At 32.0% G+C, this 12,170-nt stretch overlaps 1 protein-coding gene and 2 long non-coding RNA genes across 4 annotated transcripts; 2 read left to right on the top strand and 1 right to left on the bottom strand.

The window, feature by feature from the left end:
* Positions 1-6,026: 6,026 nt before the first annotated feature.
* On the top strand, positions 6,027-7,204 carry LOC107926445 (uncharacterized). The gene is made up of 2 exons (XR_001692207.2): positions 6,027-6,580; positions 6,792-7,204. It is a non-coding gene; the product is annotated as an uncharacterized lncRNA (long non-coding RNA).
* Positions 7,205-8,118: 914 nt separating this feature from the next.
* Positions 8,119-9,642, bottom strand: LOC107952908 (uncharacterized). Of its 2 annotated transcripts, XR_001698987.2 has the most exons (3): positions 9,010-9,617; positions 8,724-8,820; positions 8,119-8,621 (listed from the first exon to the last, which is right to left on the bottom strand). It is a non-coding gene; the product is annotated as an uncharacterized lncRNA (long non-coding RNA). The 2 variants fall into 2 exon arrangements; XR_001698985.2 differs by having other exon boundaries at positions 8,119-8,820; positions 9,010-9,642.
* A 296-nt stretch (positions 9,643-9,938) lies between these two features.
* LOC107926503 (uncharacterized protein At5g01610) lies at positions 9,939-10,890 on the top strand. Its single transcript, XM_016857407.2, has one exon. It carries the CDS (start codon positions 10,258-10,260, stop codon positions 10,732-10,734), a length of 477 nt encoding a protein of 158 aa, XP_016712896.1. The 5' UTR covers positions 9,939-10,257; the 3' UTR covers positions 10,735-10,890.
* Positions 10,891-12,170: the final 1,280 nt, after the last annotated feature.

Raw genomic sequence — 12,170 nt, 5'->3', positions numbered from 1 at the left:
AATTGTGAGATATAATAAATTTAGTGAGACAAGGTCAGAATGATTTTGGGTTCCCCTGTTCTGACTTTGGAAAATCATCAAAAATTGGAGAAAAATAAAAGGTTCTTAAAGTTATATGTTTAAAATCCTGAATAATTTTATTTTCAATAAAAACAAACAAGAACATCATCTGAATCCTGTACAATGAGATAATTAATTTTTAGTAAAGAAGGGTTGGAACTGTTAGACAGCAGAATAAGGGTGAATTTAAAGAATAAATTGTACTTTTTGGCTGAACCAAAAATTCTGAAAATTTTATGGTAAGAAGATAAGTAAGCATAGTTTCATAGAAAATTAGCGAATCTTAATTTCGAGTTCTGCAGCTCAAGATATAAATAATTTAGTGACTATGACGCAAATGGACAGTTTTGAATATACATATAAGTAAATAGTGAAATTATTGATAATGTTACCTATAGCATGTTATATAAATATAGGATGTGGAATGGAGAGAAGGACGAAGAAAATATGTATGAATATTCAGCTAGCATGGCTAATTTGCATGTTTTAGGCTCAGGGACTAAATTGAATAAAAGTAAAACTTTATGGGCAATTTTGTAAAAATGTTAGAAATGACCAATTTGCATGAAATAGATTATTTTATTATTTAAAATTACAAAATTGAATGAAATTATTAACTTAGTTCAAGATTGGGGAAAAACATGTTTTAAGGATAAAATTGAAAAGTGTTGAAATTATGGAAAATTTGATATTTTATAGAATTCATGGATTGTTATCAATTTGTATGAGAATAATGGCATTAATTAAAAGTTTTGGGGCAAAATGGTAATTTTATTTAGAGCATTAATTGAATGTATTAGAACATGAAATAAATGAAAACGATGATCAAATTTATTTATAAAGATCCGGATGACTCGAATACGAGACTTGAACGTGGAAAAGAAAAGATATCGGATTAATGAAATTATAAACATGAACAAGCAACGAGGTAAGTTAGTGTAACTTGAATTGTATTTTTAAATGCATGAAATATCGATATAATGAATTATCTAATTTATGTTTATGAAGAAATGGCAAGAGAATGATATTTATCATGACATGTAAATATGTGATTATCTTTGATACGTTGATACAAGGAAATTAAGTATATTGAGATGAGTAATAAATTCAAGTAAAACATGTCGAGAAAAATAAGTACTTTTAAGGGACAATATGTTTTATTTTAATTGGTTCCAAATATGAACATTAGATGAAATAAAATATCTGATAAATAAATCAGTAACTCCGGTAATGCTCCGTAACTCTATTCCGATGATGGATTCAGGTTAGGGGCGTTACATGAAAGTTGTCATTTGCCACCACGAACTGTATTGATTTACAAATGTCTATGCTAGGGACCCGTTCTCCATTTGCCATACATACTTGTAACCCATATTTTTTTCGTATTTTCAGTCCCAATCTTGACACTAAACCTTCACGTAGAAAGTTATATGTACTGCCCAAATTAACGATGACTAACACTATTTTTACTGACACATTTACTGTTAGTTGCATAATAGATGAGTTGCAAGTTCCTCTGATGGCATGTAAAGAAATTTCAAGATCATCTACCTTATCGTCATCTTGCTCATCTTCAGTATATGGTACTTCTATCCAAAATAACCCTTTATATTTGTGTCCCATGGAATAAGACTCGTCACAATTAAAACACAATCCCTTAGCCTTTCTTTCTGCCATTTCTGCCTGTGTCAATCTCTTAATAAAAGGTGTGGAAGAACTTATTTTGTTGTTATTCCTCATTGGTTTCGTTGTTTGTCCCTCTCCCTTTACAAAGCTCTTAGTTGTTGGAATGATCGAATTGCTGCCAGTGTTTTGAGAAGTTGGTTAGTATAGATTAGTTTGAGACAACATCTTGAAATAAACATTTTGTTTACGTTCCAAAGCTCGAGCCATATTCATTACAACTCCAAGGTTTCTTGGTTGTTGCATCTTAATATCAATTCTAAACTCCTCTACCAACCTGACAGTAAAGAGGTCTACTTGTTGTCGAGGTTTAAGACCAGTAGTACTGGCTAGTAGTGATTGAAATTGGCGTTGAGATTTTTCTACAGCCCTAGTTTGTCTCAAGTTTGCAAGTTCCCCCAATGGGTTATTACCTATAGGCGGCCCAAACCTTACATGACAACACTCTTTGAAGTGTCCCCAATCAAGATTTGCCTCATCTTCTTCCATTTGATCAAACCACAATTACGCCTCTCTTAAGACATGGAATGCGACTAAGCCTACTTTGTCTTCTTTGTTAGTATGTTGATTGCCAACAAAAATCGCATCTTTTCAGCCTCCCTAAAGGATCTTTAACACCATCATAAGCGGGAAATTCCATCTTAGAGTATTGTGGTACCATGTACTCACTTGTTGCGAGTCTGAATTCCTTTTTTCTACCTTTGCTACTGTTCTAATATTTATTATTTTTTTGAATCCCCTTTTGTTGTATTTTAAACCGACATCGCCACCTGCTCCTCTGATGCTTGTTGCCTTGTAGCCATTTGTTCCATGAAAGCCTCCAGCTTAGCTGTCAAGCTGACTTCAATACCAAGTTATTATGCACCTTAGCATAGGATCTAGTCACAGGTTTAGATAAGAAAGAGTTCTTACTTCGACCTATGGTTACTTAAAAGGCATATTTGTCTTTGACTGAACCTCCTCCCAAAATAATGCTTGTGATAAAAATAAATTACTTACTCTTTATTTCATATTGGCGGTATTTTTATAGGCTATTAATAATAAATGAAAGAGTCCTAATGGAATTCCTAATTTAGAGTTTATAAGAGAAATAAAAAAAAACCTAATATATTAGGGAGAATAAATAAAACTAAAAAACTCTTAATAAATATGATATAATAAAGAAATTAAATAAATCTAAAACTCTAATTTCTTTCGTTCCTATTTCCTATTCCTTCTCTGATATTGTTTCCCAATAAAAACATCCACATCATATTGACAATGTTAGTTTCCATCCTGGTTGTTTTCTCAGTATTAGACTATTGGTTAATGCAAAGATATCTATGAAAGCTTTGGCTTAGGCATCATATATACTCAGAACTATATTATTATGGTATATACATTACTTTTAGTGGCATGCCATATTTTTGGCATATGGTGTGTAATATTTTCATTTCTTATCAAAGGATGTAGAACTTGTTTTCTTTAATTATTAATATTGTTGTTTCTTTCTTAGCACTTGTTGTGAGAAGGGTAAAAGGTATCCAAGCTGCTGTGTTTCTATTGAAGAGCGACTGCTAGTCTATGATGTCTAGTCTCAAATTACTTGTAGAAAAGTTAGTGTAATTTTTTTCCAAACTGTTTCAAATTTTCTTGTGATTTTAGATGAAGCAAGCATTGAGAAGTTGGCCATTTTGGTTTCTCCAAATGTGATATAGTTGCGTTCTCAGGAGTTGTAAATGACTAGTTGCATTTTGAAATGAAATGAAATTACAGTGATTTTGACATGTTTTGTGATAAATCATAAGATCTTTTTCCTTTTTTGCTTATGAAATATAAATAAGGATGTGAAAGAGCTCTCTTGTGCACGCGTATAGTTAATTTTAGATTTCCAAGAATTATATGTTACTTGGGAGGGAGAAAATGTTGGGATAGTGTGATTTGGCTAGGGTCAAACGGAGAATTAATCAGAGTTGTTGAGAGAAAGCAACCAACTGAATGCACATATAGTAATGAAATTGATGTTGATGTTTTTTTGTATGGTAAAATGTTGGAGATGGAGAGGAAGATGAAAATGAATTTGGAAAGAGAAAGGATATCAACGAAAATGAAGAAGATGGAGAAAAATAATTCTTTTAATTTAATTTAATATAAAATATTGTTTTTGAATTTTGAAAAATATAAAATAAAGATTGTCGAAACCATTTTTTTGGAAACGGGAATCGACTTTGTTTGAAAGTGAAAATTAAAACGGGAGTCGCCATCGATCTTTATTTGGTTTGATCGGATCATCTTTGCTTTAATAAAACATTTTAGTTTATCAAAACGGTGTTTTTGGTCTACGAAACTCGAGAGAAAAGGATTCGGGAGTCGGTTACGGGCGAGGAAGGATTAGCACCCCCGACACGCCCAAAAATTGGTACCGAATTGATTAATTAGTGTCTTAATGTCGAAAGTTAAAACTCGGGGATGGATTTGAAGTACGATCCCTTTTTATATTAACATTGATTTTAAAAATGCTTGAATTAGCTCAAAATGATTGTTAAAGATTTCCTTATCTCAAGATATCGGGGTATCACATCCCGTAAGTTAGGACACAATGCCATGAACTCCCGAGCGCAAAGTCGTCTTTAATTTTAATTGAATTTCCGTATACTTTAAAACTCAAAAGGATATTTGGCTATCTAGAATTATCGAGAGAATCGAAACCCCGTAAGTTAGGGCACAATTCCTTGATGTTCCAAAACGCGAAACATTGCCTTATTTTCAAAATTTCTTTTGTTTTAAATTTGGACCTAAAAATTTTAATGAAATATTTAAGAGGTATACGTTTAAAAACAAATCACGTTGAATAATCAAAATAATGAAACGAATATGCACCATAAAGGTCATAATATCAAAATGTTTGGATACAGTCGGGATGACAAGGCTTTACAAATCAATATGTGTATGAAACATATGGGTCACTCGATGAATGGGTGAACAGGCTAAGCGTACATGGTATTGAGCATGCACATTTCGAAGTAGGAATAATATATAAATAACATAAATAATGAAAAGACAAATAAAATAATATGGTAAACGAATGAATAAATATAATAGGTAAAGTACTGAATTTAAAACACAAAACGTGCAAGGGTATAATAAACGAACAAAATAAGACAAAATATAATGAAAGTGCAATCATTTAAAATCCAAACATAATGAATTGGGTTTTAACCGATTTTACAATGGAATTTGGAACAAAAGGAATATACATATAAAATACAAAGTAGTAAAAAATGTAAAAGAATTTTTAAGTAAATAACATATAAAATAATTTAAACCAAGTAATACATATAAAACTCTAAAATAGAATATACACAAAGATTTAAAACAAATCATGTATATAAAAAAATTTAAAATAAATAATATGTAAAAAATAATCTTCAAAAATACATAATGTATAAGAAGTATGTGAAACAATTTAATATAAGTAATATATATGAAACCTTAAGGTAAATAATGATAAAAGGTTTGCAACAAATAATAACAGAATTTAAAATTGTTTACATATAAAATAGTATAACAAAATAGCATGTAAAAACTTAAAATATGTAAGATGGTTTAACATAAATAATGTATAAAATATTTAGAATAGATGGGGTGAAAAGAAAAATTTGAGACAAAACAATGTATGAAAACCATTTAAATAAAAAGTATATGTATATATATAATAATTTAGAGTACAAAGATACATATAAAAACTTTCAAATGAATACTACATATGATGATTTAGAAGAAATAATATATATACAAAAATACATGATATGTTCAAAATAATGACAATAATAATGATGAAAATAATAAATAAATAATATAAAATTTGAAGGTATAAAAGATATAGATAAATAAATGATAAAAATGATAACAATGAGGGTAAAAATAAAAATAAATCCAATCTATAAAAATAGTAATGAATAAATGAATCAACAAATAGATAGATATCAAATATTAACTAAACTAGATTAACAGTATAATCATAATAACATTAATAAAATAAGTAATCCACCACCAACGATAAAGGAAATAAAAATAGCATGAATAATTCATGAAATAAAATAATAGAAGATAAAAATAATATAAAAGAAAATAAAAGAATGATGAATGAATAAATAAATTAGGACTAAGTTGAAATTTAATTAAATTTAGGATGCGAATTATAAAATAAAAATGTAGGTCACTAAGGACTGAGGCGAAATGCGCATAAAGAACGAGGGACTGATTGGGAAAATATTCCCAGCCCTCTATGCGCAGTGTTTCGTCTATCTGAGCCAAGGACCAAATCAGAATTAAAATAAAAAAAGGGCGAAATTTAAAAAGAAATGAAGCTATATAGGATTAAAATGAATAGGACAGAAAATGCGGAGGGACTAACATGAGTATTTCCCCCTTTTAAAGAAACGCGCGAACCCCCCAGGAGCGGGTCGGGTCGCGCACGGGCGTGGTCTAAACGACGCCGTTTGGGCGTTGATACTCCAGGTGCGAAACGGCACCGTTTCGCATGATCATTTAAACCAGTTTTTTTTTTATTTTTGCTTCATTTTCTTTCAAAATTTTTCAGAACACCTCCCCCTTGTTTGTTTGTGCTCTACTAGGGTTTCCCAAGAAACCCATCCTTGCCGTCATCGCACCACCACCGCGATCGGTGGCCGTCGTCGCTCAAAAGGGCATTTTTCAGCCCTATCTTCGACGCTCCTTGAAGGCCACACCACCGAGACACGGAGACACCGAATGGAGGAGGCTCTCGGCTTCCTTTTAAGCCCGACTTCGACGATGGGAAGAGATCCACCGACGTCACGACCGCAGGAGGCTCCGAGTGAGTCCCTTTTATTCTTTTAGTGCTCGTTATTTAAAATAGATTTGTAATATGAAAAATAAAACAAACAAAACCGAAAGGAAAAGAAAATAGATCAACCTTTTTTGCTCTTTGATTTCTTAATCCTCTGTTTTTTGTGTTCAAAGTCCTGTTCACTTTTTGATTGATAAAAATGTGCGTTACAATATTTTTTGCGTTTGTGGCTATATAGCCGAATACAAAATCTATTGTTTGCGCACTGCTTTTTGCTGTTCTCCTCTCTTTGTCATGTTTGCAGGTTCATGGAGCGTCAACGGGCGAGAAAACCTGCCATTTTGGTGCAAGGAAGCAACCATCGGGCGTCGTGCGTGCCGAGGGCACACATGGGAGGGGGTACGACGCAAGGGTGAGCTAGGGTTAGACTTCGGCTGAGATTTGGGTTTAGGTTGGGCCTATTGGGCTATCCGGGTTTGGGTTAGGGTTTGTTTGTAAAATGGGTAGGAATTGGGCTGTTCTTGTAATTGGGTTTTGTTGCTGGTTTCTCTGAAGGGCCGGGCAAATTTAGGCCCGTACAAAGATATTTTAAATATTTTAATATAATTTAATATAAAAATAAAAAATCTTTTAATATAGTTTAATATAAAATATATTTTTTAATATTAAATTGATGTAAAAATACATTAAAATGTTAAAGTTATATTTGTCATTTAAGTTTTTTTTTTTTTGTTATTACATATTTATATATTTCAATCAAACATAAAAATAATATTACAGTATTCATTCCACTCCTTCCAACCAAATCACTACTACATCTATTCAATTTCATTACTATCTTTTTTTATTCTCATAGAATAAATATTCCATTAAAATACTATTCCATTTCATTCAAACGAAACTTTCTTAAAAATTATAAATCACATTTCAATTGCATAATAATAATACTTGGTAAAGTAGTAGTGATAGCTAGGAGAGCATGATCATTGGAACGAAAAGCACGATGAAAACGTTTAATGGTGGTTGGTAGGTCCACGTGCCAGCTTCTGTTCCCTTCGTTTATCCCATAGAATTTATTTTTGGGTTTTAGTAATGACAAAAGAAAAGATTAAATACTCAAATGCTGCTTTTTCTAAAAAATTACGTAAATAAATTAAATTTTAAAAAATTTACGGGAATAAGTTTATTTTATAAAAGCATTGTTAATTGAAATGCAAAATCAATTAGACGCGTTCTTAGTGTATTGACAAAAAAATATTTTTAATAAAAAATATTTAGGTAAATTATACCAACAATCACCTAACTTTAAGGTAGCTGACAAAATAGTCCCCTAGGTTTCATTTCAGTCACTCAACTTTTGAAAAATAACAAAACAGTCACTAACGTTATAAAAAAGTGACAAAACAGTCACTGACTAACAGTTTCTGTTAGTGTGTTAACAAAACAGCTGATGTGGCAAGTTAACTAGCTGATGTGGCCAGTTAACTTGCCACGTTGGATGAAAAAGTTAAAAAAAAAACTTAAAAAAATCCCTTTAACAGAGGAAGAGGAAGAGGAAGAAGAAGAAGAAGAACAATCACTAAATCTGCCCTTTTCACGTAAATTAAGTACATAAGCTCATTGAACAAAAAAGAACAAGATAGGTTTACAGTCGTTTTACCAACACAATGATACAGCTGCTTACAAACAAATTGGCAGGCCTCCGCCATTTACAAAGAACACAAACAAGACAACATAAATACTATCAATGGAGGGAACAACAATTTTAGAAACACGAAAGTCAGTCGCCAATCCTCCCACTATTAACTCTTACTATTGGTATTCTGGAACTGCAACTTTGGACTACTGAAAACTATGGAACTGTCTGCAGTACCAATGGCTTGAAGGAGATGTCTGCAGTTGTTTGAAAACTCATCTAATTCTTCTGCATTCAAAAGCCCGACCCACCAATGTCTTTGAATCTGTTTCTCCCCCATAGCTAGAGAAGGATTTCTCATCAAGTTAATAGATTATTTGGAGGTTTCTCTGTACAGTAGCGTCTTATACACCAAAAGCAGCAACATTGTTACTATGTGCCCAAAAAATTAGATATTAGCTCAGTCGACTGAATTGTAATGCAAGAAAGATACCTAATAAAATAGGGTTTCTAAGATATTAGCTAATCTTTTACCATGTGTTCCCATTACCAAAGCCTCTACTCTGCATCAAACTTTTTGCCTGCTTTACGTACTTGTAATGGAGAATGCTCTTCAACAGGCTGAGCAGCCCTATAACAAATACAACACTCACTATTTGCATAATTCCTTTCAAGTCCATTTCCAATTAACTAAGCAATAAAGTAGCACAGCAAGTATTTTTGACGAGTAACATAGATTAAGGAAATGCAAATATTTTCTAACCTAAAAAAAAAAACAAAACAATAACTGTAATAAGAAACTCGATTAAGGAAACTTTACCATAATCGTTCAAGAATTTCTTGTGGCGATTGTAGGCGTTGAGGCTGCGAATGTGAGCTTGGTATTGTCTTAATGCCTCCAAACTCCAGCAGCACCGCTATATACTCTCCTAAAAAAACAAACAGCTCCTTCACCTCTCTTCATCTTCAACCTTTTTCATTTCTATGGATGCTCATTTTCATCGTCTCACTTCAGGTAACCATTCTCTTTATGGCTCGCGTCGTCCCTTTCTACAATCGTCTAACCCATTTCCCGAACCCAGTAATTTTTTTTTCTTTTTCTTCTTCTTCTTTTTCTCCTCCTCCTCTTTCTTTTTCTTTTTCTTTTTCTCTAGCCCTAAAATGGTGCTAAGAGGGCTGTTAAAGTGAGTCACCGGCCAACTGGACAATTTTTTTACAGCAATGACGTCATCACCTGCCACGTCACTTTGCCGTGACGTCTGTGACGGAAAATGGCAAAAAGAACTGTTTTGTAACTTTTCGAAAGTTGAGTGATTAAAATGAAACCTAAGCGACCGTTTTGTCAATTACCCCAAAGTTGGGTGACTATTGGTATAATTTACCCAAAATATTTTTTGCCTCATCATTTTAAAAAGTGATAGCATTAATATTTTTTCTTATTTTCTAATGTCATTTATTAATATGAAATAAAACTTATCAAACAAGTTTTTATATATAAAGTCTATTTTTCTTTATTTTTTTAAACAATGTAGAATATGATATATGAATATATATAGATTCATAATTCATTTGCAGCTTGTTTCTAAACAATATGGGAAATAAGATTTTGAGTCTATATAAATATCTGTTTTGTAACTTTTATTTCTACAGTAATCAGTAGCAATAAGAAATAAGAAAAAAAATATTAGTGCTATCATTTTTAGTACTGATATGACAAAAAACGCTTTTAGCTAGTAGTTTTTTTCTATCAATACGCTGAAAATATGTTTAACTGGAAGTGTTTTTCCTGCATTTTCAGCTGGACCTGTCTTCGTAAAATCGGCCTATTTTCATAATTTTTCCAAAAATCAACTTCTTGATGTAAATTTTTTTATAAAAAAAAAAGGAATTTATGGGTATTTAAGTCAAAAGAAAATGTCTTTGTCGCCCACCTCGCGACTCGACCGGACTCAATTTATGGTGCACTCAGCAGCAGCCACATCTGACCTTTTCACTCCCAAATTTCCCTTATCCCCATTACAACAGAGATCTCCGCTCAATCGAATCCTGAAAACCAAAGATTTTTTCCATGCCTTGTCCAAGCAGAATCCTCCACTTCCTCATCCTAATCTCCCTCCCGGCTTCTTCATTCGCTGTAGCCGATGACGACAATCTATCCGCGTACCAAGCTCTTCAACAGTACGACTTCCCAGTAGGCATCCTTCCCAATGGCGTGGTTGGGTATGAATTGAACAGGGAAACGGGCGAGTTTTCAGCTTATTTGAGTGGAACCTGCAAGTTTGACATTGACTCATACCAACTCAGTTACGAATCCACCATAAAAGGAGTGATCTCCCCAGGCAGGATAACAAATTTGAAGGGAGTGAGCGTTAAGATTCTCTTCTTCTGGCTTAACATCGTTGAAGTGATACATAATGGGGACCAGATGGAGTTCTCCGTTGGGATTGCGTCGGCTAACTTCCCTATTGACAACTTTTATGAATCTCCTCAGTGTGGGTGCGGATTCAACTGCAATGGATTGAATGCTTTAGCATCTTCTATTTAGGTAAGTTGTGATATAACTAATAGATGATTTATAATTGGTACTTGTTTAGGCACTGTTCGGGTATGTTTACTGGAAATCTTTAGGGTATTTAACTTGGGCAGTTGGAATATGAATGCTTTCTATGATTTAAATCCTAGAAATTATTATTGGCATCAATCCTGTGACTTGTCTCTCTCTCCACTTTTATTTTTTAACTCTACTCTGTGCGTTCATTGGTTGGCATCTTTAAACTTACTCGGGTTCGTCCAAATAAAATAGTAAGTGCTTCTACACCGAGGAAAAATCTTCCCATGTTTTACCCAACAAATTGAGGGGATAAGGGCTCTAGGAAATATAGTCATTGAGAATTGATAGTTTCTCTCCTCAAGTTATAGCTCAAGGGGCCATGAACATCTTTTAGCTACAGGAATATCCTAGTCTTTGGTTTATAACTTTTTAATTCCACCAACAACAGTCGGGATTCATCGACAATTTATAACAGAAGTTGTTGAACAATCGAACTTCATGGGCCATGGTCTCCTTTGGATGCTAGTGATTGTGGCATCTTTAGTCTTTGCCCATCGACTCCTAGACCTATCCTAGGAGCTCAAATACAAGTCCACAATTAGTGGCGGCGTATCCAAAGATCGTGTGACTCACGTCACTGATGATGGCAGAAAAGTTAAATCCAAGAGCATATGGTATGGTGTATTCTCTCCTCCGCTAATGCTTTCATTGACACTGTTTTTTAAAATTGTTTTAGCATTGTAAAAAAAAAAATTATATGAAATTGTATTCTACGTTATTTATATTCTTTTTGAATTGAAAGATGACAAATTAGATTTTTCTTCCTGATTTTTAATTTTTTTTGTTTGATTTGAACTTTTCAAGAGGAAAAATGGGAGAAAAAATTGAAAATCAAGAGTAAAAATTTGATTTGTCATCCTCTTGTTGGAAATGGATATAGAATCACGGTTTTATATAATTTTTTCTCTTTTTAATAGGTATATTTTAATATTTAAATTACAATTTATAGATTCCAATTGAATTTTACAAATAATTAATATTAATTACTTAAAATATTCAAAATTTGTATTTCATATATCAAAATATTAATAATGAGTAATAATAAATTATTTGTTATAATTGTAATATTAACGATTTTGAATATTATTTAAATAATTTTTCTACTTTACTATATCATATTTAAAATAGACATTTTATTTCTCAAAAATACTTTTTTAATAATAATATTAAATATTTAAATCTTAAAATAAACTTTTAAAAAACATTTCTAAAATAATGGTAAATTACCCTTTAATCAAGTTTGTCTCCATGTTTCTACCCCTCATCTCCTATAATCTTCTCATAACATTTTTTAATATTAGAACTTTGTTTTTTTTTCTTAAAATTAAGGATAATAAATAATCTAATAAATTTTCCAGATAAATATTTTT

Source organism: Gossypium hirsutum, chromosome A08 (genome assembly GCF_007990345.1).
Source record: "Gossypium hirsutum isolate 1008001.06 chromosome A08, Gossypium_hirsutum_v2.1, whole genome shotgun sequence".
NCBI classification, from domain to species: Eukaryota; Viridiplantae; Streptophyta; class Magnoliopsida; order Malvales; family Malvaceae; genus Gossypium; species Gossypium hirsutum.
This window is presented reverse-complemented; position numbering and strand designations above follow the sequence as displayed.

Bases quoted from the DNA above. Each gene is read 5' to 3' on its own strand.
- LOC107926503 (XM_016857407.2), top strand. From the start codon at position 10,258: ATGCCTTGTCCAAGCAGAATCCTCCACTTCCTCATCCTAATCTCCCTC.